The 27,812-nt window shown below is 43.2% G+C and overlaps 2 protein-coding genes across 3 annotated transcripts; both read left to right on the plus strand.

Annotated features, from left to right (window-relative positions):
- The first annotated feature begins 16,424 nt into the window (after positions 1–16,424).
- LOC110509911 (apelin receptor B-like) lies at positions 16,425–18,620 on the plus strand. Its single transcript, XM_021591126.3, has one exon. The coding sequence runs from the start codon at positions 16,628–16,630 to the stop codon at positions 17,741–17,743; it is 1,116 nt and encodes a 371-aa protein (XP_021446801.3). The 5' UTR covers positions 16,425–16,627; the 3' UTR covers positions 17,744–18,620.
- Positions 18,621–24,612: 5,992 nt separating this feature from the next.
- LOC110509910 (NF-kappa-B inhibitor-like protein 1) lies at positions 24,613–27,569 on the plus strand. 2 transcript variants are annotated; one of them, XM_021591124.3, is made up of 4 exons: positions 24,613–25,801; positions 25,891–26,003; positions 26,190–26,301; positions 26,392–27,569. In XM_021591124.3, exons 1-4 carry the CDS (start codon positions 25,528–25,530, stop codon positions 26,979–26,981), a joined length of 1,089 nt encoding a protein of 362 aa, XP_021446799.1. In that variant the 5' UTR covers positions 24,613–25,527; the 3' UTR covers positions 26,982–27,569. The 2 variants fall into 2 exon arrangements, with proteins under 2 accessions (XP_021446799.1, XP_021446800.1); XM_021591125.3 differs by having other exon boundaries at positions 26,395–27,569.
- Positions 27,570–27,812: the final 243 nt, after the last annotated feature.

Below are 27,812 nucleotides of genomic sequence, written 5' to 3' on the forward strand. Positions count from 1 at the left end.
GTTTTGTTTTGAGGGCACTTGAAATTGGCATGCTGACTGCAGGAATGTCCACCACGGCGGTTGTCAGATAGCTGAATGTTAATTTCTCTACCATAAGCCTCTTACAACGTCATTTTAGAGAATTTGGCAGTACGTCCAACCTGCCTCAGAACCACAGACGATGTGTAACCACAACAATCCATGACCTCCACATCGGACTTCTTCACCTGCGGGACCATCTGAGAGCAACCACCCAGAGAATTGAGGAAGCTGTGGGTTCGCACAACCAAAGACTTTCTGCACAAACTGTCAGCAACTGTCTCAGAGAAGCTCATTTGCATGCTCGTTGTCCTCAGCAGGGTCTTGACCTGACTGCAGTTCGGCGTCGTAACCGACTTCAATGAGCAAATGTTCACCTCAGATGGCCACTGGCACGCTAGAGAAGTGTGCTCTTCACAGATGAATCCCGGTTTCAACTGTACTGGGTAGATGGCAGGGTATGGCGTGGTGTGGGCGAGTGGTTTTCTGATGTCAACGTTCTGAACAGAGTGCCCCATGGTGGCGGTGGAGTTATATGGTATGAGCAGACATAAGCTACGGACAACGAACATAATTGCATTTTATCCATGGCAATTTTAATGCACAGAAATACCGCGACGAGATCCTGAATCCCATTGTCGTGCCATTCATCCGGCGTCATCACCTCATGTTTCAGGATGATAATGCACAGCCCCATGTCGCAAGGATTTCTACCCAAGCTGAAAATGTCCCAGTTCTTCCATGGCCTGCATACTCACCAGATTGAGCATGTTTGGGATGCTCTGGATCGACATATACAACAGCGTGTTCCAGTTCCCGCCAATATCCATCAACTCGCACAGCCATTGAAAAGGAGTGGGGCAACATTCCACAGGCCACAATCAACAGACTGATCAACTCTATGCTAAGGAGATGTATCGTGCTGCATGAGGCAAATGATGGTCACACCTGATATGGACTGGTTTTCTGATCCACGCCCCTACCTTTTTTTAAGGTATCTGTGACCAACAGTTTCATATCTGTTTTCCCAGGGATGTGAAATCTATAGATTAGGGGCTACTGAATTTGTATCAATTGACTGATTTCCTTATATGAACTGTAACTCAGTAAAATCTTTGAAATTGTTGCATTTCGCATGTATATTTTTATTCAGTGTACTTTTGACAGAAGTCCTAACTGCCCTGGTCAAAAGTAGTTCACTACATAGGATGCCATTTTTACCCTTATTTAACTAGGCAAGTCAGTTAAGAACAAATTCTTATTTTCAATGACGGCCTAGGAACAGTGGGTTAACTACCTGTTCAGGGGCAGAACGACAGATTTGTACCTTGTCAGGTCGGGGGTTTGAACTTGCAACCTAGTCCAACGCTCTAACCACTAGGCTACCCTGCCGCCCCCAAAGCATTTGAGACACATACTGACTCTCTCTACCCACCAAGGTTTCATATAGAGAGAGAGAGACAGGAGGAGGAGAAATTTCTGATATACAAACACATAATTAAAGGGATAGTTCGGGATTTTAGCCTCAGTCAGGTCGCTTAAGATTCACATCGAAATTGGATTTTAGTCCATGTCCCGAGACTGTCTGGAGATGCCTTTAAAACCCGCCATTAGGGGAATCGGTGAGCAATATTACCATCAAGTAGGCTTGGGTTTTGGTAGGGCGTCGGGAACGAGGATGGCGGATGGGTGTAAACTGTGAGCTCCAGCTCCAATGGTCGATTCAATCCCAGTGGTAGTCACTCATTTTTTAAACTTGTTTTTAACCTCGATGCCAAACATTAACCCTTAAGAGGAGAAACTAAGGGTGTCCAAAACACCTCAGAATTTGACGTTTTGAGCAACTTTGAAATTTTACATTTGGAGAAATATGGATAAACGGCAGAATCTGAAGTCAAATTGGTCAAACCGTGAGATCTGGTTGTTTGGCCGAGCTTAGCATACTAGCCGTACCCGAAGACTTCCAGTTTTTGTGCTAAGCTAGTTAGCATTGTATCTTAAAACTACCTCTAACTCCCTTCACACTGGACGCAGATAAATAAAGGGTATCCAAAGTTTCATCTGACTCGCGGGAAGTAGATAAAGATCCAATATCCCAAACTATATATTGTGCATAAATAGTGCACTACTTTTTACCAAATTCCGAGGTCTGACCTGGACCAGAGTGGACCATTAAGAAACCAGTTCAGTTAAGTTAACCAGTTCCAGTTCAGTTCAGTTAACCAGTTCCAGTTAAGAAACCAGTCTAAACCAGTTCATTACATATGCAAAAAAGTGTTTTGATTCATTTCTTGACACAGTTTTGTTGGCTAAATGAAGTTTGAACTGTCTTTTTAATTTTGTGCTATATTTAGTTATAGTGCTTTCTGAAAGTACTCGCACCCCTTGACTTTTTCCACATTTTGTTGTGTTACAGCCTATATTTAAAATGGATTCAATTGAGATGTTGTGTCACAGGCCTACACACAATACCCCACAATGTCAAAGTGGAATTATGTTTTTAGAAATGCTGAAATGTCAGTGAATAAGTACTCAACCCCTTTGTTATGGAAAGCCTAAATTGCTTAAACCTTAAAAAAAAATTCAAAGGCTAGACCTATATTGCTAAAATTACCAACAAAGGTGAGTGCCTACTCTAGGCCTACTCAACAAATAACAGCAGTAGGCACATTTATTTAGGCCTATTTTTAACCTACAGTGCCTTCAGAATGTATTCCTAACCCTTGACTTTTTCCACATTTTGTTGTGTTACAGCCTTGAATTCAAAATGGATTAAATTACTTTTTTCTCTCACCCATCTACACACAATAACCGATAATGACAAAGTGAAAACTTGTTTTTGACATTTTTGCAAATGTATTGAAAATGAAATATCTAATTTACATAAGCACTCACACCCCTGAATCAATACTTTGTAGAAGTACCATTGGCAATTATTACAGCTGTGAGTCTTTCGGGGTAAGCTTCTAGGAGCTTTCCACACCTGGATTGTGCCACATTTGTCCATTTTTATTTTAAAAAGTAAAATTTTGTTGATCATTGCTAGACAGCCATTTTCAGGTCTTGCCATACATTTTCAAAGAGATTTGAGTCAGAACTGTAATTCAGCCACTCAGGAACATTCACGGTCTTCTTGGTAAGCAACTCCATTGTAGATTTGGCCTTGTATTTAGGTTTATTGTCCTGCTGAAACATGAATTAATCTCCCAGTGTCTGGTGGAAAGCAGACTCAACCAGGTTTTCCTCTATGATTTTCCTGTGCTTTGTTCCATTCTGTTTATATTTTATCCTGAAAAACTCCCCAGTCCTTAACGATTGCAAGCATACACATAACATGATGCAGTCACCACTATGCTTCTAAATATTGAGTGTGGTACTCAATTATGTGTTGCAATGTGTTTGCCCCTAACATAACACTTTGTATTCAGGACAACAAAAATGTATTGCTTTGCCACAGTTTTTGCAGTATTACTTTAGTGCCTTGTTGCAAACAGGATGCGTGTTTTGGAATATGTGTATTATGTACAGTCTTTATTTTTTTGACTCTGTCAAAAAGGTTAGTATTGTGGAGTATCTACAATGTTGTTGATCCATCCTCAGTTGTTTCTTATCACAGCCATTAACTCTGTAACTGTTTTAAATTCACCATTGGTCTCATGGTGAAATCCCTGAGCGGTTTCCCTCCTCTCCGGCAACTGAGTTAGGAAGGACGCCTGCATCTTAGTAGTGACTGGGTGTATTGATAAACCATCCAAAGTGTAATTAATAACTTCAATGTCTGATTGTTTTATATTTACCCATCTACCAATAGGTACAGTTCTTTGTGAGGCATTGGAAAACCTCCCTGGTCTTTGTGGTTGAATCTGTGTTTGAAATTCACTGGCCTTACAGATATGTAATGGGGGGTACAGCAATAAGGTAGTCAATCAAAAATCATGTTAAACACTATTATTGCACACTTATTATGTGACTTGTTAAACAAGTTCTTTACATAGGCTATGCAACATTTTCAACATGTCTCTGATTGAGTCTGTAATACCAACATGTTTCAAGCAGACCACCATAGTCCCTGTGCCCAAAAACACAAAGGAAACCTGCCTATTGACTACAGACCCGTAGCACTCACGTCCGTAGCCATGAAGTGCTTTGAAATGTTGGTAATGGCTCACATCAACACCATTATCCCAGAAACCCTAGACCCACTCCAATTTGCATACCGCCCAAACAGATCCACAGATGATGCAATCTCTACTGCACTCCACACTGCCCTTTCCCACCTGGACAAAAGGAGCACTTATGTGAGAATGCTAATCAATGACTACAGCTCAGTGTTCAACACCATAGTACCCTCAAAGCTCATCACTAAACTAAGGATCCTGGGACTAAACACCACCTCCCTCTGCAACTGGATCCTGGACTTCCTAATGGGCCGCCCCCAGGTAATGAGGGTAGGTAGCAACACATCTGCCATGCTGATCCTCAACACTGGAGCTCCCCAGGGTACATGCTCAGTCCCCTCCTGTACTCCCTGTTCACCCACAACTGCATAGCCAGGCACGACGCCAACACCATCATTAAGTTTGCAGACAACACAACAGTGGTAGGCCTGATCACCGACAACGACGAGACAGCCTATAGGGAGGAGGTCAGAGACCTGGCCGGATGGTGCCAGAATAACAACCTTTCCCTCAATGTAACCAAGACTAAGGAAATGATTGTGGACTACAGGAAAAGGAGGACCGAGCACGCCCCCATTCTCATCGACGGGGCTGTAGTGGAGCAGGTTGAGAGCTTCAAATTCCTTGGTGTCCACATCAACAACAAACTAGAATGGTCCAAACACACCAAGACTGTCGTGAAGAGGGCACGACAAAGCCTATTCCCCCTCAGGAAACGAAAAAGATTTGGCATGGAACCTGAGATCCTCAAAAGGTTCTACAGCTGCAACATCGAGAGCATCCTGTCTGGTTGCATCACTGCCTGCTACGGCAACTGCTCGGCCTCTGACCGCAAGGCACTACAGAGGGTAGTGCGTACGGCCCAGTACATCACTGGGGCTAAGCTGCCTGCCATCCAGGACCTCTACACCAGGTGGTGTCAGAGGAACCCCAGTCATAGACTGTTGTCTCTACTATCGCAAGCGGTACTGGAGTGCCAAGTCTAGGACAAAAAGGCTTCTCAACAGTTTTTACCCCCAAGCTATAAGACTCCTGAACAGGTATTCAAATGGCTACCCGGACTATTTGCATTGTGTGCCCCCCCAAACCCCTCTTTTTATGCTGATGCTACTCTCTGTTTATCATATATGCATAGTCACTTTAACTATACATTCATGTATATACTACCTCAATTGGCCCGACCAACCAGTGCTCCCGCACATTGGCTACCCGGGCTATCTACATTGTGTCCCACCCACCACCCGCCAACCCCTCTTTTACGCTACTGCTACTCTCTGTTCATCATATATGCATAGTCACTTTAACCATATCTACATGTACATACTATCTCAAATCAGCCTGACTAACCGGTGTCTGTATGTAGCCTCGCTACTTTTATAGCCTTGCTACTGTATATAGTCTGTCTTTTTACTGTTGTTTTATTTCTTTACCTTCCTAATGTTCACCTAATACCTTTTTTTGCACTATTGGTTAGAGCCTGTAAGTAGGCATTTCACTAAGGTCTACCTGTTGTATTTGGAGCACGTGACAAATAAACTTTGATTTGAACAAGTGTTTTGTTTCATTCTGTTGATCCATTTTTCATGATTAGAGTTTTTCTAACTAATTTTTTTATTTTTTATTTTACACCTTTTTTCGATCTGGTCTCATCACTGCAACTCCCCAACTGGCTTGGGAGAGGCAAAGGTCGGGTCATGCGTCCTCCAAAACATGACCAGCCAATCCGCGCTTCTTAACACCGGAAGCCAGCCGCATCAATGTGTTGGAGGAAACACCATTCAACTGACAACCGTAGTCAGCCTGCAGGCGCACGGCCCACCACAAGGAGTTGCTAGAGCTCGATGAGCCAAGTAAAGCCCCCTGCCAAACCCTCCCCTAACCCGGACAATTGTGTGCCGCCCTATGGGACTCCCGGTCACGGCAGGTTGTGACATAGCCTGGGATCATACCTGGGTCTGTAGTGATGCCTCAAACACTACGATGCAGTGCCTTAGACCGCTGCGACACTCGGGAGGCCAATCCATCTTCTTTGTCCAAATTATGTTCATGTTGTGTTTGCCTCAATATATTTAGAAATACCGGTAGGCCTATAGGGCTACTCACACTCAAACCATGAAAATGAAAAACCAAAAGAGGGCAAGATGCAAAACTTAATTGAATGCAGCTATATAATAACCTGTTCATATTTTTCCTATAAACAATGACTTGACTTTTGATATTACCCCAATAAAGTTCAGAAACTTTTGTGAAGGTTAAGAAGATAGTACGCACCAGGGTTCCAGTGCGCACAGTTGAATATGAGGTGAGGAAGAATGTTTTAGGCCTACCAGAGTTACTCCTTTAATCTAACAATATAACACTTATCTTTATAAAACATATTCTGATTGAACATTTTGGAATTAGTCTCCTTCTGTTTGCCTATACTGTATCTGTATAGCAGTAACTGATAAGTAGCCTGTAAAGAAATGCATTTATATTTTAAATATTAAAATCATACAGTGGACGCCTATAGGTCTATGCATGCAATGCCCTGATGCATTTAGTGCTCAAATCTCTGACAGCTGAACCATGAGGTGGACAATTATTGTTTTAGGAAAGTAAAAAACAACAAAACAATAAGCTAAAAAGTTTTGAAAATGCTACACACGAAACACAACAAATATATTTGTAAATATGATATAGGCAGTTTAAGGACATATAACTGTGGATCATTTGGCCAATATCGCTCATTTAGTGATGATGCTGGCAGCGCCCAGTCTGATATTTATTTCTCTCTTGGATCTGAACGGGTCTCTCGGATCCGAACCGGCGCGGGTCTGTTTAGGACGGTTTTTCCACAGACCTTTTTCGGAACGGGTCTTACTGTCCTCGGGTCCAATCGTAACGGAATAAGCAATGTGAATAAGCACTTACAGTAAATACTGACCTGAAAAGTAGGTCCTCTTCACTGTCTTATTGAGTCAGCTCAACAACTATAGAGCTAGGCATTAAACTGAAACTTGCTGTAGATTATTGAATGGTGATGCCAGAGAAAAATGTCCATCATATTCTACTCTAGATTATTCTTCTCTATGCCCCCTGAGTCATATTTTATCTTCACCCAGGTTGCGTAGCAAATGACACCTAATTCCCTATGGGCCCTGGTCAAATGGAGTACAATATAAAGGGAATAGGGTGCCATTTAGGATTTAAACCCGGTTCCTAGATGAAATCAAATCCAAAGGAATCAGCCAGTGTTTTGCATCCTCATTGCGATCAACCAGGTAATAAAACCTAACGTTTGCTGTGTGTATGTTGCCTCGCATTCATTGTTACATCTCCACGAAGCCCCTGATAAACAATTAAGCAAACCAATATAGCCATTTAAGTGACTCCCAGAGCCCAGGGTAAAGGCAGAAAATCGGCAAAAAAAATAAATGTTTCACCACAGCGACCATGTTATTTTTGTGATGCGTATTTGAGTTGGGACATATGAAGTTTGTATGTGAGAACTATTTCTAAGACACTTACTTTCAGTTTTTCTGAACTCACTCTTGTGTAAGAAGGAGGCTTGCGCTACCAGCACATGTGCAGATCAAATACACAACTGGAATGCCAATTAAGCTGTTTACATGTCCTAATAATTTGAAAGATTGCTCAGAAAACCAGGTATTTTAATCTGTGTATGCTTGGTTCGATTTTGACCTTACGCTTATTAAGATAAGCGGAATAAAGTGTTTACATGACTATTGCTATACACGGCCTTACCTAGTCCCCAAAAACAACATCTTATGGTACCCAAACAAAGATCATCTCCTGAAGCACTGGTCCACATCCTGTGCCATACAGGAAGTCCCTATTGAACCTTTGACAATGCTGCTTTGCTGTCCCAATTGTTATAGCCAACTAGCTCTGAATCGCTCTCTCCTCTTCCTACTGGGGTCTAAACTCTGCCGTCTCTCCTGCTTAAGAGATACATTGGCTCCCCATCTTCACATGCTAGTTGCTGCACTCTCACTGCTGACCCTGAACAGTGAGCTATTTATTTATACTCAATATTAAAACAATGAATGGGGATTTCCCCTGTTGTGCACACATTTGCTATAAATATTTGTATTACACAGTCCCCCTTTATAAAGACAACAACCGAGTGAAAGGAAGATGATTAATCTGAACAAGGTAGCCAGCGTCGTGAAGTGTGGCCCACAAACAGAGACCGGACACTGGTGCGTCAGCCAGGGTTTAAAGCAAAGCTTAAGATAGCTCTCGCTGTTTTGTCTGTCCAAAGGGCAGGAAGTGGGCATGGGGGCAATGAGGTCAGATAAACACCTTGTGAACCTTATTCTTGGGGTGCTGAAACAGAGTGGTTACAGTGGATACACTCTATGAGGGTCTTTTTATGTTGTTTTCTGACATAGAAAGTGCTCTGGGTAGCTTTGTCTGTACAACATTGTCTGTACAACTAAGCTGAAACCGTTTAGGGGTGAACTTTATGCTACAAGGTTGTGGTGTATTGTCAAATGCAGAAATGGCATATCCTTACAAAGTTACAGTTATGTTGGCACTAAATTGTACAGTTTAGTTTCACATCATTGTAATGCACATGTCTATATACTGTATGCCTATATTTATTTAAGTGTTGTTTTGTCTTACTTTCACTTACTGTATATTTGCTTTACTTTCACTGAGGATCACTGAAAGTTCTTGGCTAAACTGTCGCTCCCACCATACCCTCTCTGTTCTCAAGCATGCCATAAGAAAGCTTCAGTATGAGACAAAGAAACTATGCACCCACTAAGAGTGGACTTCCCTTTCCACTGGCATGTCGCTTATGCACATGGAATGCCATAAAAAGCTAGAGAGGAAATCTTGTAGTAAGGGGACATGCTCTGGGCCCGTTATCTCCTCTGTTTGTCCCAGGTAGGGTTGCAAAATTCCAGTAACTTTCAATAAATTCACTGGTTTTCCTGTTTATTCCCTCCTGATTCCGGGAATCCTCCTACCGTGATTTCGGGAAAACCAGTGAATTTATTGAAAGTTCCCGGGAATTTTGCAACCCTAGTCGAAGGTCCTCTGACGCGGGATGGTAAGGGACATTTAAGTGAACACAGCACTGGTTGCATGCTTCCTCCTCAGCAGCTGGGAGCTCCCATCTTTCACCTCATCTAATTGACAGAGGGAAAGGCCCAATCATGCAGATTTCTAATCACCGGTGCTCCGTCATCCGGACGATGAAGACCGGAGGTCTGGGTGCGTGTGATCGTCCAGCCACACGTGTGTGTTTGGGATGTTGAGTAGCTTAAATGCACGGCTACTCGTTAAAGTGTGTTAGGCACACAAAAAAAGTCTGGCTGGGGAAGGCTGAAATGGAAATCCTCATGGTGCAGTACAATGATTTCATAAGTTTTTATATATAGAGGAAGCAGAGAGAAAAAAATTAGATGAGCCTCAAAAAGCTCATTCAGTATTCTCAGCGCTTGGGTCACTGTGGGACAAGACCAAATCTAGGACAGAACATAGCTTTCTGTATAGCTCTGTCTGCAGGAAGCAGTTAAGAAAATAAGGAAATTATGCACATTTAATTTTAACTAGTTTTTTTCACATTCATTAAAATGTTTAAACCCTCCAAAGCAGCCTAGAGGTGAACTCAATAGAGAGGCCTGTTATGAGGTCAGTTATTCACATTTCATTGGATCCCCTCTCCTTGACTATCTTGTGGGTTCTTTCCTAACAAGTGAAACAAGACACAGGTCCTGGCCGGTTTGTCCAAGTGTTTCTAGCCCATGTTCCTTGCAGACATGAGACATGATATGACCTGACATGACATTACAATGCCTGGCCTATTTCTCATCTAGCTTTTGAGCAGCAATTCATATGGGTGTGTGTTGTGTGGTAGAACACATCCAAGTGTTATGACATTTTGTCACATGAACATTCGGCACCAGCCAAGGGTATCAGGCAGTCTGAAGTCTCACAGAAGCAAATACATGTCCAATCAATCGCATGCATTATGATTGTTTACATGTCCAAACAGACGGCCACACTCTCCGTCATGTGGTCTTCCTCTCCCCAGCAGTGGCCCCAGTGCTTAACAGGCTGGTGTAAACCATCTCATCCCCCTGGTTGAAGGGAGGTGGAGAGGACAGGGGGATGAACCATAAAGGTGCCCAAATGTGCGCACTCCAACCAGGAAGGGGTGTTAGCTTTGGAGACTGTACACAATATCGGTCTTATTTTGACATTGATGGTACTTCACTAGTGTGACTTCAATATTATTCTCCTCAGTGTTTGTTATGTGTTTGTACACTCTAAATTTAAAGTTATAAAACAGATATGTATGTCACTGGCTGTAGTAGTGACTGACTGGCTCAGTGTTGGTCAGCTCACAAATCAATCCCCGCAGAGCCAGCTGTCACAGTAAGTTACAGGGGGCAAATGTATGTGGTCTCTGAGAGCTTCACACACACACACACACACACCGCACCAAAACACAACACACACACACACCCTGCCGTATCACCTCCTACTCATTTGGTGAAAAAAACACAACAGAACCCCCCTGGCTCATAAACACACATCAAAGGAGCGCTCAGCTGCCATGCAGACATATGTAGACCCTCTGTCTGTATGTGTAGCGTGTGTGTACGTTTGTACATTCTTGAATTTGTGTGTGAGTGTATGCATGCATTTGTTTGGTTGTGTGTGGTCTCCATTCTTATCCCTCTCTTTTTCAATACAGCAACGTTTTAAAACTTGCTATGTAAACCAACGGATTATAGATGAAGACCTTGGGTGAGAACAGGAGATGACATGAGATGTCATGTGGTCAACAGCAGAACACATGTATAGGAAGCTTCATGGTGTCTTGCCTGTGCATGATTTACTACACAAGGCCACACAGGAGAGGATGAGAGCAAAATAAACAGCACATAGTAGCAAAAACAATCTATTAAAAAACAGGTGGGCAATTTAGAGAGAAAACACCAATGGAATGTTGGAAAAACAGAACTAAGCTCACACTGACTGACAAAATGAAAAGTTAGAATTCCTTTGGATATCAGTGAATCTCTCAGGGCAACATGGGTCGACACATCAGGCAACATTGCAATGGACATAGGAAGATTAGAAGGTGTCGTTCATGTTAACCATCAGCATTAGCCATCTGTTTCTTATATCCGATCTCGGTCAAATTAGCCTATCTGCTCGTTAGAGGGTTGATAAAGTCTATGGTGCTGAATGGTGGGTGTGAATGGGATTAGGTGTAATCTTTTATTTAACTTTAGATTTCACGGCCCTGACCAGCATATCCTCCCAACGTCCCTACAATGCTGCACAAATTACAACCTCACATATAAATAGAACAGGGGAAGCTTGCATTGATTCAACTCACTCTGCTCCTTTCCTGCAAGAGAGCTCAGGAGACAGCTCCAAGGAGAGAGAGTGGGTTAGGAGACAGAGCAAAGAGAGAAAGACAATTCGACCAGGTTACTCACCACACAAACCACTAAAATAAGTAACAAAAATAACTGGTCAATGTAGGGTAAGTGACGCTTGAAGACTAGTACTGACGAGAACCAGAGACTTTCACATATCCTGGTTCTGGCTCGTCGTCAGAGGAAGAGAGAGATGGGTGTAGAGGGGTCGGGGGATGGAGAGCGAGAGAGAGCTGTGGGTGAGATAGGAATAGGGGGATGGAGGAGGAGGGAACCAGCGGAGCAGATTGTTGAGTAATAGTTGTGTCTGAGAGGGTCAGGTCTGTGGCGCCACTGCTGCCACACTACTGAGAAACAGAGGGTAGAGAATGAGCCTTCCCACCTGGGCTCCTTCAACGTGGATATACAGCAACTAGATCAGATTCACTTTGCATCAGTCAACTGATGATTCTCACTAACTAAACCATTTGGACAAAATCATATTTCTGAGTGGATATTAGACAAACTATTGAGCACTTGTATTTAAAATTATAAGGCCAGGTCTCAACTCTCAACCTCACAGTAACACACTGACCCACAGGATAATGAGTATGTCTGACTGTCCCCAAAGCACCAGATCAGTCAGGGAAAAAAATGTTATGATAAGTAAGTCTGTTGTGATGTACACTCATATATATATATATATATATATATATATATATATATATATATACACATACACACACACACACACACAGAAGTATGTGGACACCCTTTCAAATTTGTGGATTGGGCTATTTCAGCCACACCCATTTCTGACAGTTGTACAAAATTGAGCACACAGCCATGCAATCTCCATAGACACACGTTGGCAGTAGAATGGCCTTACTGAAGAGCTGTGACTTTCAACGTAGCACCGTCATAGGATGGCACTTTTAGGATGGCACCTTTCCAAGAAGTCAATTCGTCAAATTTCTGCTCTGCTAGAGCTGCCTCGGTTAACTGTAAGTGCTAATATTGTGAAGTGGAAACGTCAAGGAGCAACAATGGCTCAGCCGCGAAGTGGTAGGCCACACAAGCTCACAGAACGGGACTGATGAGTGCTGAAGTATGTACCGCATTGTCTGTCCTCGGTTTCAACACTCACTACCGAGTTCCAAACTGCCTCTGGAAGCAATATCAGCACAAGAACTGTTCGTCGGGAGCTTCTTGAAATGGGATTCCATGGCCGAGCAGCCGCACATAAGCCTAAGATCCCCATGTGCAATGCCAAGCATTGGCTGGAGTGGTGTAAAGGTCGCCCCCATTGGCATTCTCTGGAGTGATGAATCACGCCTCATCTGGCAGTCCAACAGACAGATCTGGGTTTGGCGGATGCCAGGAGAACGCTACCTGCCCCAATGCATAGTGCCAACTGTAACGTTTGGTGGAGGAGGAATAATGGTCTGGGGCTGTTTTTCATGTTTTGGGCTAGGCCCCTTAGTTCCAGGGAATAAATATCATTAAAGCTACAGTGTACAATGCATTCTAGATGATCATGTGCTTCCAACTTTGTGGAAACAGTTTGGGGAAGGGCCTTTCCTGTTTCAACATGACAATGCCCTTGTGCACAAAGCGAGGTCCATACAGAAATTATTTGTTGAGATCGGTGTGGAAGAACTTGACTGGCTTGCACAGAGCTCTGACCTCAACCCCATTGAACAGATTTAGGATGAATTGGAACGCCGACTGCGAGGCAGGTCTAATCGCCCAACATCAGTGCCCGACCTCACTATTGCTCTTGTGGCTGAATGGAAGCAAGTCCCCGCAGCAATGTTCCAATATCTAGTGGAAAGCCTGCCCAGAAGAGTAGAGGATGTTATAGCAGCAAAGGGGGCGGGACCAACTCCATATTAATGCCCATAATTTTGGAGTGAGATGTTCGACGTGCAGTGTCCCCATGCTTTTGGTCATGTAGTGTAATTTGATATCAGGTAGTGGTGGCCAACAATAACATTGTCCTGGATGTGGGAATATGCCTGAACTGATGAGCCCTCGCAGACCAAGTCTTCCTGGCTACCTATATCCAAAAAGTATGCTGCTTCTTGGGGTTGTTTTTAGGTCAATTACAACAATTAATATTTTCTTGTTCTTTAAGACTAACATAGGGCAGACCCCACTCTGATAGGGTAGACCCCATGCAAAGACATCTAATGGTCAGATAAGAAAACAGTAAGCTAAACATTTACTGTACATAATACAGTATATGTACAACATAGGCAAAGACCCTTTTCAGTCTTATTTCATGCAGAACAACAAATTCCCATTCAAAAGAGAATATAATATTTATAATATAATATTTTATGAGCCAATTTTCTGCAACAATGTCTATTTGCTAGACCAGGATAATTGATACTTTATTAACATTTATTATGTTAAATACTGTGTTATACTCATATAGCACTGCAGTAATAACATATTTCATTTGTTACATTGCACAGAAAATTCAGATTTGACGTCATTGTTTTAGCACTATCCACAAAGAGTTTTAAAACTACCGTGAGCGATATGTTCAATGTGCCAATAAATCCGCATAATCTACTTTTTCAATTTTTCTAAATGCCGGCGGCTTCTTGAAACTAAAATTGGGATCATGTATAATCTGCTAATGACCTTACAAAAAAAAGACTAACGGAGAGCAATGTACAATACAGCGAACCAGCAAAACAAGGAATTTGTGGTAAGTGCAAGGGGGCCACCAACTTTATGCACCTCCGCTATTGTGTGATCATTGACATGGAAATGTACACTCCCAGTCAAAGGTTTTAGAACACCTACTCATTCAAGGTTTTTCATTTTTTTATTTTACTATTTTCTACATTGTAGAATAATAGTGAAGATATCAAAACTATGAAATAACACATATGGAATCATGTAGTAACCAAAAAGGAATTCTAAAATATATTTTGATTTGTTTATTTGAGATTCTTCAAATAGCCACCCATTGCCTAGATGACAGCTTTGCACACTCTTGGCATTCTCTCAACCAGCTTCATGACCTGGAATGCAATTCAATTAACCGGTGTGCTTTCTTAAAAGTTTTTTTTTTTTTTGAATTTCTTCACTTCTTAATGCATTTGAGCCAATCAGTTGTGTTGTGACGAGGTAGGGGTGGTACACAGAAGATAGCCCTATTTGGCAAAAGACCAAGTCCATATTATGGTAAGAACAGCTCAAATGAGCAAAGAGAAACGACAGTCCATCATTACTTTAATACATGAAGGTCAGTCAAATAGAGAGCATTTCAAGAACTTTTCAAGTTTCTTCAAGTGCAGTTGCAAAAACCATTAAGCACTATGATGAAACTGGCTCTCATGAGGACCGCCACAGGAATGGAAGACCCAGAGTTACCTCTGCTGGAAAGGATAAGTTCATTAGAGTTACCAGCCTCAGAAATTGCAGCCCAAATAAATGCTTCACAGAGTTCAAGTAACAGACACATCTAAACATCAACTGTTCAGAGGAGACTGTGTGAATCAGGCCTTCATGGTCGAATTGCTACAAATAAACCACTAGTAAAAGACCCCAATAATAAGAAGAGACTTGCTTGGGCCAAGAAACACGAGCAATAGACATTAGACCGGAGGAAATTTGTCCTTTGGTCTCTAGTCCAAATGAGAGATTTTTGGTTCCAACCGCCGTGTGGGTGTACGGATGATCTCTGCATGTGCATTTCCCACCGTAAAGTATGGAGGAGGAGGTATTATGGTGTGGGGGTGCTTTGCTGGTGACACTGTGATTTATTTAGAATTCAAGGCACACTTAACCAGCATGGCTACCACAGAATTCTGCAGCGATACGCCATCCATCTGGTTTGTGCTTAGCTGGACTGTCATTTGCTTTTCAACAGGACTATGACCAAACACACCTCCACGCTGTGTAAGGGCTATTTTACCAAGAAGGAGATTGATGTAGCGCTGCATCAGATGACCTGGCCTCCACAATCCCCCGACCTCAAACAAATTGAGATGGTTTGGGATGAGCCGGACCGCAGAGTGAAGGAAAAGCAGCCAATAAGTGCTGAGCATTTGTGGGTACTGTTGGAAAGGCATTGCAGGTGAAGCTGGTTGAGAGAATGGCAAGAGTGTGCAAAGCTGTCATCAAGGCAAAGGGTGGCTATTTGAAGAATCTCAATTATAAAAAATTGTTGAATTGTTTAACACTTTTTTGGTTACTACATGATTCCATATATGTTATTTCATCATTCTGATGTCTTCACTATTATAAAGAAAAACTCTTCAATGAGTAGGTGTTCTAAAACTTTTGACCGGTAGTGTATATTCAAATTTGGGTGTACAATTGCCAAATTAGCAGTGGTTTCCCCTCACATGCCGTCACTTTATTATTGTAATTGTCAAATGTTAGACTGGTGGCTTGCCCTGGCTTGCCAAGACAGGCAATAAAACGAATGGTGTTAAAATCAATTTAATTCTACTTCTTATGACTTCTGAAGGTTGTATAATGTGTGGCAGATCCACAAGATGCGCTTTCACAAATAGGCTACAGTCTCGAAGGTCGTAAAAGTGTGCTTCATAAGAGTTGCAATAGTGTATCTTTTCATGCCCTATTTGTAATTTCATTCTGGTTTCGCTTTTAATTGAGCCCTACTTACCTGCTATTGGAGAGTTATCTTCACAAGGGCATGTGGAGGGAGTCACGCGGGGAATGGGTGCTGGTGAAAGAGCGAGAGCGTATGGGAAAGGGGGGTTGGGAGTGCTGGGATCGGCCTGGGAGGAGGGGACAGAGGGGTGTGTGCAGAACTGACTAGGTTTAAAAAGGCAGCCTACCCCGGCACTGTGACACCAGACCTGAAATCGCCCTCGACTGAGCAGGAACTATTTTGAAACTCATGTGCTTTTTCTGAACTTCTTGCACACATATTTGGACTACGTTTCTATTTGCTTTATACATTTTATTAATATATTAGATCAAATTATTTAAACTGATCAGATAATAGGAACTTTGAAAGAAGAAAAGGAAAGGATACTCTGAGAAGAAAGAATGGAGCCGTGGACAACCACCGAGAGCCCTGACTACTATGACTATGACTATGAAGAGCAGGAGAACAGCACCATGTGTGACTACTCTGAGTGGGAGCCATCCTACTCGGTCATCCCAGTCCTCTACATGCTCATCTTCATCCTGGGTCTCTCTGGCAACGGCGTGGTCATCTTCACTGTGTGGAGGTCTCAGGCCAAGCGCCGGACAGCAGACATCTACATAGGCAACCTGGCCATGGCTGACCTGACCTTCGTGCTGACTCTGCCACTGTGGGCAGTGTACACTGCGCTAGGCTACCACTGGCCCTTCGGTGTGGCCCTCTGCAAGATCAGCAGTTACATGGTGCTGCTCAACATGTACGCCAGCGTCTTCTGCCTCACCGCCATGAGCTTTGACCGCTACCTAGCCATCGTGCACTCTCTGTCCAGCACCCAGCTGTGTACCCGTGTTCACTTGCAGTCCTCCCTGACGGCCATCTGGCTCCTCTCCGGCCTGCTGGCCGCCCCCACCCTCATCTTCCGAACCACCAAGTACGACGAGAACAGCGACCGTATCTCCTGTGGCATGGACTTCAGCCTGGTGTTGGGTGGGGACAATCAAACAATCAATCAATCAAATGTATTGAAGCAGCAGGAGTTCATGTGGATCGCAGGGCTCAGCATCTCCTCCTCTGCTCTGGGCTTCCTCCTGCCCTTCCTGGCCATGATGGTGTGCTACTGCTTCATCGGCTGCACCGTGACACGCCACTTCAACAGTCTACGTAAGGAGGACCAGAGGAAACGGCGTCTACTGAAAATCATCACCACCCTGGTTCTTGTGTTTGCTGCCTGCTGGATGCCCTTCCACATGCTGAAGAGCGCTGATGCCCTCTCCTACCTGAACCTGGCTCCAAACACCTGTGCTTTCCTCCGCTTCCTCCTGCTGGCCCACCCTTACGCTACCTGCCTGGCCTACGTCAACAGCTGTCTCAATCCCTTCCTGTACGCCTTCTTCGACCTGCGATTCCGCTCCCAGTGCCTTTGTCTGCTCAACCTGAAGAAGGCCATGCACGCCAGCCCAAATAGCTCCCTGTCCTCCCAGAAGACAGAGGCCCAATCGCTGGCCACTAAGATGTGATGTTTGTGCTGTAGTCAGGGCACAGGAGAGGGACGCCAGCCAGAGGGAATGGTTCCCCAGCTGCCCTGCCTCCACCTGAACACTGCAGGTACATCTAAGACTTCAGAGGTGCATGACATAATTACCTATCCAGTCAGTTCCTGGGGTTGTCATCATCTGCCTGCCCCATACATGTGGACTGCAGACTGAGTGAGTGGGGAAACTGATAGTGAGTCTAACATCCTCCAAGCCCACTCTCAGTGATTGAGAAGTTTGTACAAATCCCTTGAACTGCTTGATACAGGGGACCAAACTCCATACCAGGGTGATGCAAACCAGAACCCAGACATTTTGGACAGAGTTGAATGTATTTCAAAAGGACAAAGTAGCTCATATTGTTCTGCTGGTGTCCTGTGTGGACTTAAGGCAAGCTCTTGGATGGGGGTCCCAAGGCTCCGGCTTTTAACACTGGTGGAATGTATTATTCATGCCTGTGTACCATGCTGTTCTTGTTTTTATTTTGTAAGCACTTGCTAATTGGAAAGAGGTGAGACCCCATCGTCCAGACTGTCTTTGTCTTATCTGCCCCAGTCAGCCAGTCAAAGAAAGGTGTTGCAGTTTGATTAAAGGGTTGGAAGGGGAGACAAGGGCACGTCGAGTGGGGGTTCCAGACGGACAGATGGCAGCTGACAAATGTTGTTGAGGGGGAGAAGGGCTAACTAATAGGTGACTGCTCTGACAGATTACATTTTAGTGTGTGTTTGTATGTGTTTTTATTGAATTAGAATTGGAGAAGGCATGAATTAACTTGTCTTTATTTGACAAAGATGTGAATACATGCTGTATAATGCTTTTATGTGTGATTTGTAATAAAAAAAAGTTATCTTTTTAACTAAAATCTTCATGTCACTCTGTTGCTGGTTATGATGTCATGGAAACACTATTCAGTAGAATGTGTTTTTTCCTGTTAGCACACAAGGTTGAAGGGTGGCAGTCTCCCTCCCATTGTGTGCAGTCAGACCATAATCAGAGCTGTCTAAAGGAAATACATGTTTGAGTTCTATTTCCCCCTCCAACTTGTTTATTTCTTTTCTCCTTTGCGGCAGTTTTTCCCCTTAAACGATTAACAGAAATGTGTTGAAGATTTGTTGGACATACAGTATAAACTCACAGAGGACAATCTTCTCAGAGAACTTACATCTTAATTATGTAAACCACTGCAACCATGCTACCACATCTCTCCCTCACTCCCTCAAGCAACACGTAAGCTTCAGTAGCTTATTTGAAAATAAAATATGTAATATTCACGCCTTGTTTGAAACAAGTGCCAATAGTGTTGTGTACTATTATCATGTTCCACTGTTGGGAGGCTTTGCACTGAATCCAGTTCAAGCCAATAACGATAATGTAAATACTGTACGAGACATTAGCAAACAAGCGTACAGCGGGTCATTGACCTGTAAGAGACGATCACCATGATTAACTGATTTGGCTGTAATGAGCTTCAGGATATAATCAGTGACAGTAGGGGGGATAGGAGGAGTGGGCTACTAATCCTGGGTCACTTATGGACACCACACTCACACTGAGACAATATTTGCCTTTGTTGACAAGATAGATTGGGCTTGGTGGAGGCTGAACCAGATTCAACAGTTAAAGTGTGGACCTGGAGGCCAGTTGGAAGTTATTTCTCAGTCTGTTGTTTATTTCTCATAGTCTCAAATGTACAGACACCAGTAAAACTCTTCCCAATTAGAAAACCTCATCCCTGTCTCTAATCTACAACCCAAACATGTCCTCTGTCATTATACCACTATGTTGGAATTCTCTGCATGTTTCAGAAGCCCAACAAATGCAAACACATTTATTCTGCCTCTTTCTCATGCATGCTAAACCCATCGCACAGAACGCAGGCCCATAGACAGATTGAAATCACTGCTACAGTATGAACTAATCTCATGTCTGATACAGGTTAGGTTCATTTATCAGACAGGAGATTTCACCCATCACATGAAGCCCCCATGTCTTCCTCATCAGCAGCTGTCCTGACCTGGTCCACATCAGACACACCAGGCATCGCTCACCATGTAAAAACATGACCCCATCTGCCGACTCCACAATTGTATGTCATTTATTTTCATTTAACCTTTATTTAACTAGGCAAGTCAGTTAAGAACAAATTCTTATTTACAATGACGGCCGACCCCAGCCAAACCCTCACTTAATCCGGACAGCGCTGAGCCAATTGTGCGCCGCCCTATGAGACTCCTGATCACGGCTGGTTGTGATACAGCCCGGGATCAAACCAGGGTCTGTAGTGACGCCTCTAGTACGGAGATGCAGTGCCTTAGACCGCTGCAAAACTCGGGAGGGTCAAAGAAGGGTTAAAAAAAAAGTGTGAAAGAATCTGAATAGATTATGCTCTGAGGTTGTCAAGTTTAAATGGAGGTAATTTCATCATATTGAACAGATTTCATGGCCGGAACCTTGCATTTGCTGGGCAACATGGTTTCTCTTTGAGCTATAGAGGGCATTTAGCCATAGTAACATGAAAAGCATTTGTGTGTCTGTTCCCTGCACCCCTCTGGTCCCTGTGTGAGATGGCATAGATGATGTGTCGTAGAGAACTTGTCAAAATAGATTGCACAAGAGATGTCAAATCAACATTCCTATGTAATAACAGTGTGTGAGATTCAAGTGGGCCTATATTTATGACAGCAGCAGCCGTACCATGGGGATTTCCCATTCAAAACACCTCTCATTTGATTATCTTAATGAACTTTTCATTGGATGACAAAAAAGTTCACAAAATGACTGTACAGACAAACATCTCAATCGAACAAGGAGAGAAAGACAGGGGTAGAGTTTTTATTTTCAAAAGGGGCATTACCTCCAACGTAATGGCTGCAGATCAGAATTCTCTGGAACCCTCTTTCCAATAGCTAAAGGTACTGTAGGAAGCTTCTATGCATTTGCAAGATTTTCAACATATTTTTTTTTCATAGATGCTGCTTACTCTGCTGTAGCTCAAATGTTAGATGGCCACCCTACTGTAGACCCACAAAGGCCCTTAGTCTTAGGTTCTCGACATAGCTTTGCTGACACTGTAGCAAACAGACTCATTTGACATTGTGGCGCCAGTATGAACAAAGTTTTTTTTCTGACAGGCAAGAAAATGAGCACTGTATAATGTATATTGTAGCTATTGATCAAGGTATACAGGCACAGCTCTGCAATGACACTGGTGCAACTGATCCTTCATCTTTTCTGTTTGCCCCTTCTGCTGTTGTAAGATAAACATATCAACAGCCCACTAAGCCATCTAGACGACCATTGTAGCCCCTACCTGGGTAAAGGCAAGCATCAAAGGGTACTTAAACTATTTTTTAGGTTTTCAAGTAGTATGAGTGGTAAATGCAAGACCACTCTGCCTTACCGATATCAAGTCACCCATTTCCAATGGAATACAAATGATGGCAAATACACAGTACACACAAGCTGCAAAGGCATCCGCACAGTAAAATGTCAAACAACATAGAACAATGTGAAACAGCACAGAAATCATTTCACCTTTAGAAAATAGTCAGGCTTGAATATACCACTGAATGTCATTAGACTAGGGGAGAGTAGTAGAATTGAAGTGTCCTAGTGATGATCTCCTTTAGCCTAATGGCTATCATCAGTAGACATGCCCCTGATAGACTGTATGGAAGGTGTTACCACACCCAGGAAAACTCCAAGGAATATTACCAACCATAGCACATTGTGGGTCAAATAAGAGTTTATTCCTTGTTGACATGTTGTTAACAGGAGTGTGTTTTTAAAATAGTTGTAAATAAGGCTGTGGTTTGAATGTGAGGTGTGAAAACCGCCTTGACATCCTTATGGGCAATAATGGTGAAATTGAAATGGCCCTCTTCAAACCCTTGTTCAGGAGATGAGCCATTTCAGACAAACACCCTTCCCTCACTACAGTCCTCCACAACTGCTCTACATGCTATGAGTGACTCCAGCCAACTTTCACAATGGGGTAATGCTATTAAAACAGGGATGTCATACATTACACATATCTCCAGCTGTCCTAAATCAGAGCAAAAAAACCAGACAAAGACAGATCCAGAGGAAGTGTGTGGACGTTTCTCTTCCATATGAACAATGGGGAGAAGGTAGCCCAGGCCACAAACCGGACCTGGGGCCAGACCTAGCTGTGCTTTGGCGGTATAGGGAGATGACCCTTGGAGCGTCTTGTAGGACCCCTGCCTTCCTGCTGCCTTCCTTACCCCTCCCCATTCCCCTCCCCCCTCCTCCCTCTCTGCAGGGTGATGGACCTCAGTGGACAGGATAGAGTCAGCAGGCCAGGCAGGGCAGACAAGAGGAGGCTGGGGCAAGGTAAGGGTTCCTGTCCAGGGATATCCTGTCTTTCAGCAGTATCGCTTCATTCTCCTGGCCCGAGCGACGCATGCCCTGCCTAACCCCATGGGAGTTCAGGGTGTTAGCAGGAACAGCTACGTAACACTGTGATATGATCTGATCAAACCTGGAACATGACCCCACTGAGGCAATGGTATGGGGGGAGATGATCCAGCTCATCTTGCTGAAACAGACTGTCAGTGAGAATCACATCTATCGCTTTCAGCCTAGTCTCTACAGAGAAGTAAGGATGTGACCCAAACACCTGAGGTGAGCATGTGACCCAATCACCTGAGGTGACAGAGTGGAGCCTTCTCTCTGACATTTCAAAGGCTTTCACACAAGAGGGGTATCATTAAAGGAGTCACGTCGTTTCCGACAGCCATGTGGGTGGAAGGGGGTTGTGACTGGGGGACCGCTCCGGATCTACGGGTGTGAGGAACTGAATTATTCCGAACAGATCCTGCTCTCCAGGGCACAAAGCATGCCTTCATCTCCTCTATCCCCTCCATTGTGAGGGAGCCCTCTCTCTGCACAGAAGGCCTCTCCCTCCCTCAGACCCACGAGAGGGCTAAATGAAGCCCCTGTCATCAGCCCCAGCGCAGAGGCAGTTCAGCTGGACTCATTCAAGCCCTATGAGCATAACATTACTGCATCTCAGGGACTGACAGCTACACTGACAGACAGACCTGGAAACAGGTACAAATGTGTGAGGTTTGCTGCACTTTAGGACAAGAGTTAGCTCAGCTGATTACATCCTTATTTGATCACAGGGTAAGTTTGTAATACAAATACAGTGCATTCGGACCCATTGAAGTATTCAGACCCATTGACCTTTTCCACATGTTGTTGCGTTATTCTAAAATTGATTGCATTACTTTTTTCCCTCATTAATCTACACAGAATACCCCATAATGAGAAATAAAAAACAGTTTTTACCAATTTTGTATAAAATAAACAGAATAACTTATAAGTATTTAGACCCTTTGCAATGAGACTGGAAATTGAGCTCAGGTGCATCCTGTTTCCATAGATCATCCTTGAGATGTTTCTACAACTTGATTAGAGTCCACCTGTGGTCAATTCAATTCAGAGCCAGTACATCGAATGAATTGTCCGTAGAGCCCCGAGACAGGATTGTGTCAAGGCACAGATCTGGGGAAGGGTACCACAAGGGTACCACTCCCCAGTAAAAGGCACATGACAGCCCACTTGGAGTTTGCCAAAAGGCACCTAAAGACTCTCTGACCATGAGAAACAAGATTCTCTGGTCTGATGAAATCAAGATTGAACTCTTCGGCCTAAATGCCAAGCGTCACGTCTGGAGGAAGCCTTGCACAATCCCTATGGTGAAGCATGGTGGTGGCAGTGTCATGCTGTGGGGATGTTTTTCAGCGGCAGGGACTGGGAGACTAGTCAGGATCGAGGGAAAGATGAACGGAGCAAAGTAGAGAGAGATCCTTGTTGAACACCTGCTCCAGAGCGCTAAGGACCTCAGACTGGGGCGAAGTTTCACCTTCCAATAGGACAACGACCCTAAGCACAAAGCCAAGAAAACACAGGAGTGGCTTTGGGACAAGTCTCTGAATGTCGTTGAGTGGCCCAGCCAGAGCCTGGACTTGAACCTGATCAAACATCTCTGGAGAGACCTGAAAATAGCTGTGCAACGACGCTCCCCATCCAACCTGACAGAGCTTGAGAGGATCTGCAGAGAAGAATGGGAGAAACTCACCAAATACAGATGTGCTAAGCTTGTAGCGTCATACACAAGAAGACTCAAGGCTGTAATTGCTACCAAAGGAACTTCAACAAAGTACTGAGTAAAGGGTCTGATTTCTTATGTAAATGTGATATTTCATGTGATATAATAACATGTGGAAAAATCAAGGGGTCTGCATACTTTCCGAATGCACTGTGTGCACTGTTTACTATTTATAGACATTTTCAGATGAGTTATGATTAATACAAATGGGGGACGGCATTAAAATGTGTGGCGAAATCTGTGTTTATCAAAATTCCCTCACACACTCACATTCAAATGCACACACACACAGATACAAAATATTATTATTATCACTGCATTGTTGGAAAGAGCTCTCAAAGTAATAATTTCACTGTACTATTTTACACCCATTGTATCCTGTACACGTGGCGAATAAACTTTGAAACTTGAAAAACAAATTACTCTTGTAAAAAAAATAGATTAAGTCTGATGTTCCACATTTTGGTTATGTTATTCTGTTATTTCTGGCGCCATTGATGTTGGTGCCTGCGACAACAACTAGCTGCTGCCCACCAACACACCTACGCACACACAACACCCACACAGAGACAGACAGATGCTCTCTCAAAGCCTATATAGTATCCTCTTCCTGACAGGTGGTAAACTGAAAAGGACCTCCAGAACAGATGCATTGCAGAGCATCAACACCCAAAATGAGAGGAAAGGAGGAACTTGAGATGAGAAACGATGATCAGACCAAAATAATTTTAATATAAAGATGTTAGGAGCCAACAAACAATTAAAAAGAGTAAAATACACTTGCTCAACAAACTTCAGCTCTATAGCTACATCATATGTTATGTAATTTATGGCTAAGATTTATATCAGTTGCCTACACACAATCAATCAATCACATAAATTCACATTGCTATTTAAAGCAGCACAGGGGATCACCAGCTCCCCCCTGCTAAAGCGGTCTACCTCGAAAAGTATGATCACTTGGATTAAAAACTGACGTTAGTTTTACCAATCTTCTTTTAAACACGAGCAATCAGAACAAGAGATTAAGATATCAATTAAGTGCAGTGCATAAAGTCAGCAATTTAACGTTTTGATTATAGCAGTATACCGCCACTTGGTGATTAAATACAGAACTACAACCCACCCGGAACTGAATGACTCGGAAGAAATATACAGGGGGAGTTAACGATAGGACACGGGAGGAATCTCAATTCAATTCTCATCGCGTCTTTCTCAACCCCCATTGGAAGAGAAGGTCAGGGAGGCGGGATCTCTGGCTTTATTATCCAATAGGTTTTGAGGACGCGGGAAATCGATTTGAGATTTTCCCATGATTTTGACTTTGTGTTACATTGTTATTTGTTCGTGCTACCTCAAATTTGGTCGAGGTTACAAGCATCAGCTAATCGGCAAACTAGCTAACTAATGGGGGATGCGAGCTATTGACATTGGCTTAATCAATTGACAAAAGCCTTTATGCACCAGAGACGGGTAATAGGATTACGCCATCCATTTTTGGTATTTTATGACAAGCTATAGCTAGATATTATTTTTGTTGTTGTTGACTAGCTAATTTGGGTAGGTGAGTTATCAAACTACTAGCTATTGTTGTTACAGCAGATTACAGTAAATCACCATACGGAGGCAGGTCATGGTGACTCGTACACAGAAAAAGATGATAAAATACGTGGAAGAGGGCAGTTTAATGAAGCTGAAGTCATACTTGCGGAAACACTCCGACCTTGACGTCAACTTCTCCCAGGGGAAAAAGCGCAGGACTCCCCTGCACCTGGCCTGCTCGCTTGGTGATGACGCCATCCTCCGGCTTTTGTTGAAAAATGGAGCCGACATCCTTTTGAAAGACAAAAAAGGGGACACGCCTCTACACATTGCTGCTAACAAGGCTCTGAAACATGGCAAAATAGGTAATGGAATGCCAATATTAGCTACTAAACAACAAAAATATGTAGAATAATAAAAACATGCCTTAACCTTGTTCTTCTTCTTTATCCAGTATATGATGACCTCGTAGTGCCCCTTCAAAAGAGTTGCCCAGAAGCCATGGTTGCACCAAATAATGCAGGAATTACACCTCATGACCTACTGCAATGGATGAAATTTGAGAAGGTATGAATGTCTCGGCCATATGTATGAGTCGCTAATATGTATTTTAGGAGAGTGCTAGGACATAACCTCGTACAACCATCCAGAAGTCTTGCACATTTGGTAACCAGTCTCGTAATTATGAAGCTAGGGGTATAGTTGTATTGTGTTTACTGTACATCCCTGAGCACTGATTCTTTACTCCAAAAGACTGCACCGAAGGGAAACACTTCTAAAGAAAAAGACGCTGAGAAAGAGTGGCAAGAGAAGCTTTTTGGGGAATGCCAGGATGAGTTCTTTGAAACCTTTGGACCATATGATGGTAAGGTGGCAAGATTTCACTCCTGAATAATCTGATTTCATTTAGATCATTGTCCATTTGTCTTTTCTTATTTTTTTTCCTCTCTTACAGCAGATTATTTATATGAGGAGAATACCGGTGAGGAGGACTTTCAAGACTGGGCAGATAGAATTAGACAAGAGTATGTCACAAAACGGCACGCAGAAGCTCAAAGACTGGCATCCTCAGGCTCTCATGGGAAGAGGAAGAAAGGAAAGAAAGAGGCAGAGGAGGAGGAGCGTGCTAACAGAGAGCTGCATGAGCGGCTACAAAGGGAGCATGAAGAGTACCTGGCGCGTGCTGCACAAAAAGAGGAGGAGACACGTCAGGGGAAAAAACAGCACTATGAAGAGCGATGTGCAGCTACCTTCAGCACTGACACTGCAGCAGCAGTCACCACAAAGCTGAGTTATGGGGACATACCCTGGCCGGCACCGAAGGGTTCAGTGGAGGAGATGGTGGAGGTGATGTTGCATGGTGCAGACAAGAAAGATGTTGCAGTGTTCCGTAAACTTCTCAGGCGCCAGCAGGCCGTTTGGCACCCAGATAGGTTTGCCCAGCGCTGTGGGGCCCGGCTGGAGGATGGAGACAAGCAGAGGATCCTGGACACTGTCACTGCTCTCTCACAGGAGCTCAATAGACTGGCTCAGAGCCTCCGGTGACAGTTTGACTGGAAATGGGCTTCTGAGATGTTGAACAGTCTGTCATTTAGCCACGGCTGGTCCTGTATATGCAGCACAGTGGTTCTTTCCAGTGGAGGTCAGTCGTTTTGACCAGTCAAAACAAATCTCCACTTGAAGCACCTAATTTATTGGATAAACTTGGCTAAGCTTCTGATATGTTAAGTGAATTACATTTTTCTCTGACTGTGTACTTCTTGGCACTAGTATAGGACTTTGTAAGAGATGATGTTGCTAGAGAAAATACATGTTTACAGTGCCTTGTGAAAGTATTCATACCATGAGTTTTAATTTCTACAATTGATTAAAAACAAATAACCTGTGATTTCTTAATTGCTTAACTATTGCTTGAATCAATACTTGGGAGAAGCACATTTGGCAGCAAATTGCCATTCATCTTTATGCACACCTTTGTGCAACATTTATCCATTCTTGGCAAAAGTTATGCCAATTTAGGGATCATTGATGGACACTGGACATCAATCTTCATTTTTTTTATCACTGATTTACAAAGTGTCAGAACTGAGAATATTTATACCCACAAATAAATGTTGAAACAAGTTGTGTAAAGCCTGTGTGTGCAAAATTATAACATCCAATACCACTATTTAGTAAACACTGTTTTTTTTTTTTTTTAATTGCTACTAGCATCAATAAAATTATCAAATCATGGTAAACCTGCAGAAAAAATATGTAAGTCATAAGACACTTGTTACTATGATGTCAGAAATCCTGTCTGCCTCATTCAACATGTTACCCAACTGGATAGATTAGGCTATTTGGGTTAAGGATTGGGGTGATGACGAACTGAAT

Source organism: Oncorhynchus mykiss, chromosome 29, assembly GCF_057628025.1.
Source record: "Oncorhynchus mykiss isolate SJ-2025 chromosome 29, ASM5762802v1, whole genome shotgun sequence".
NCBI lineage: Eukaryota > Metazoa > Chordata > Actinopteri > Salmoniformes > Salmonidae > Oncorhynchus > Oncorhynchus mykiss.

Excerpts from the sequence above, each read along its gene's own strand:
- LOC110509911 (XM_021591126.3), top strand. The coding sequence starts at position 16,628 with ATGGAGCCGTGGACAACCACCGAGAGCCCTGACTACTATGACTATGAC.
- LOC110509910 (XM_021591124.3), top strand. The coding sequence starts at position 25,528 with ATGGTGACTCGTACACAGAAAAAGATGATAAAATACGTGGAAGAGGGC. Across the intron at positions 25,802-25,890 it reads TCTGAAACATGGCAAAATAG|TATATGATGACCTCGTAGTG; the intron begins GTAATGGAATGC and ends TTCTTTATCCAG. Across the intron at positions 26,302-26,391 it reads AACCTTTGGACCATATGATG|CAGATTATTTATATGAGGAG; the intron begins GTAAGGTGGCAA and ends CCTCTCTTACAG.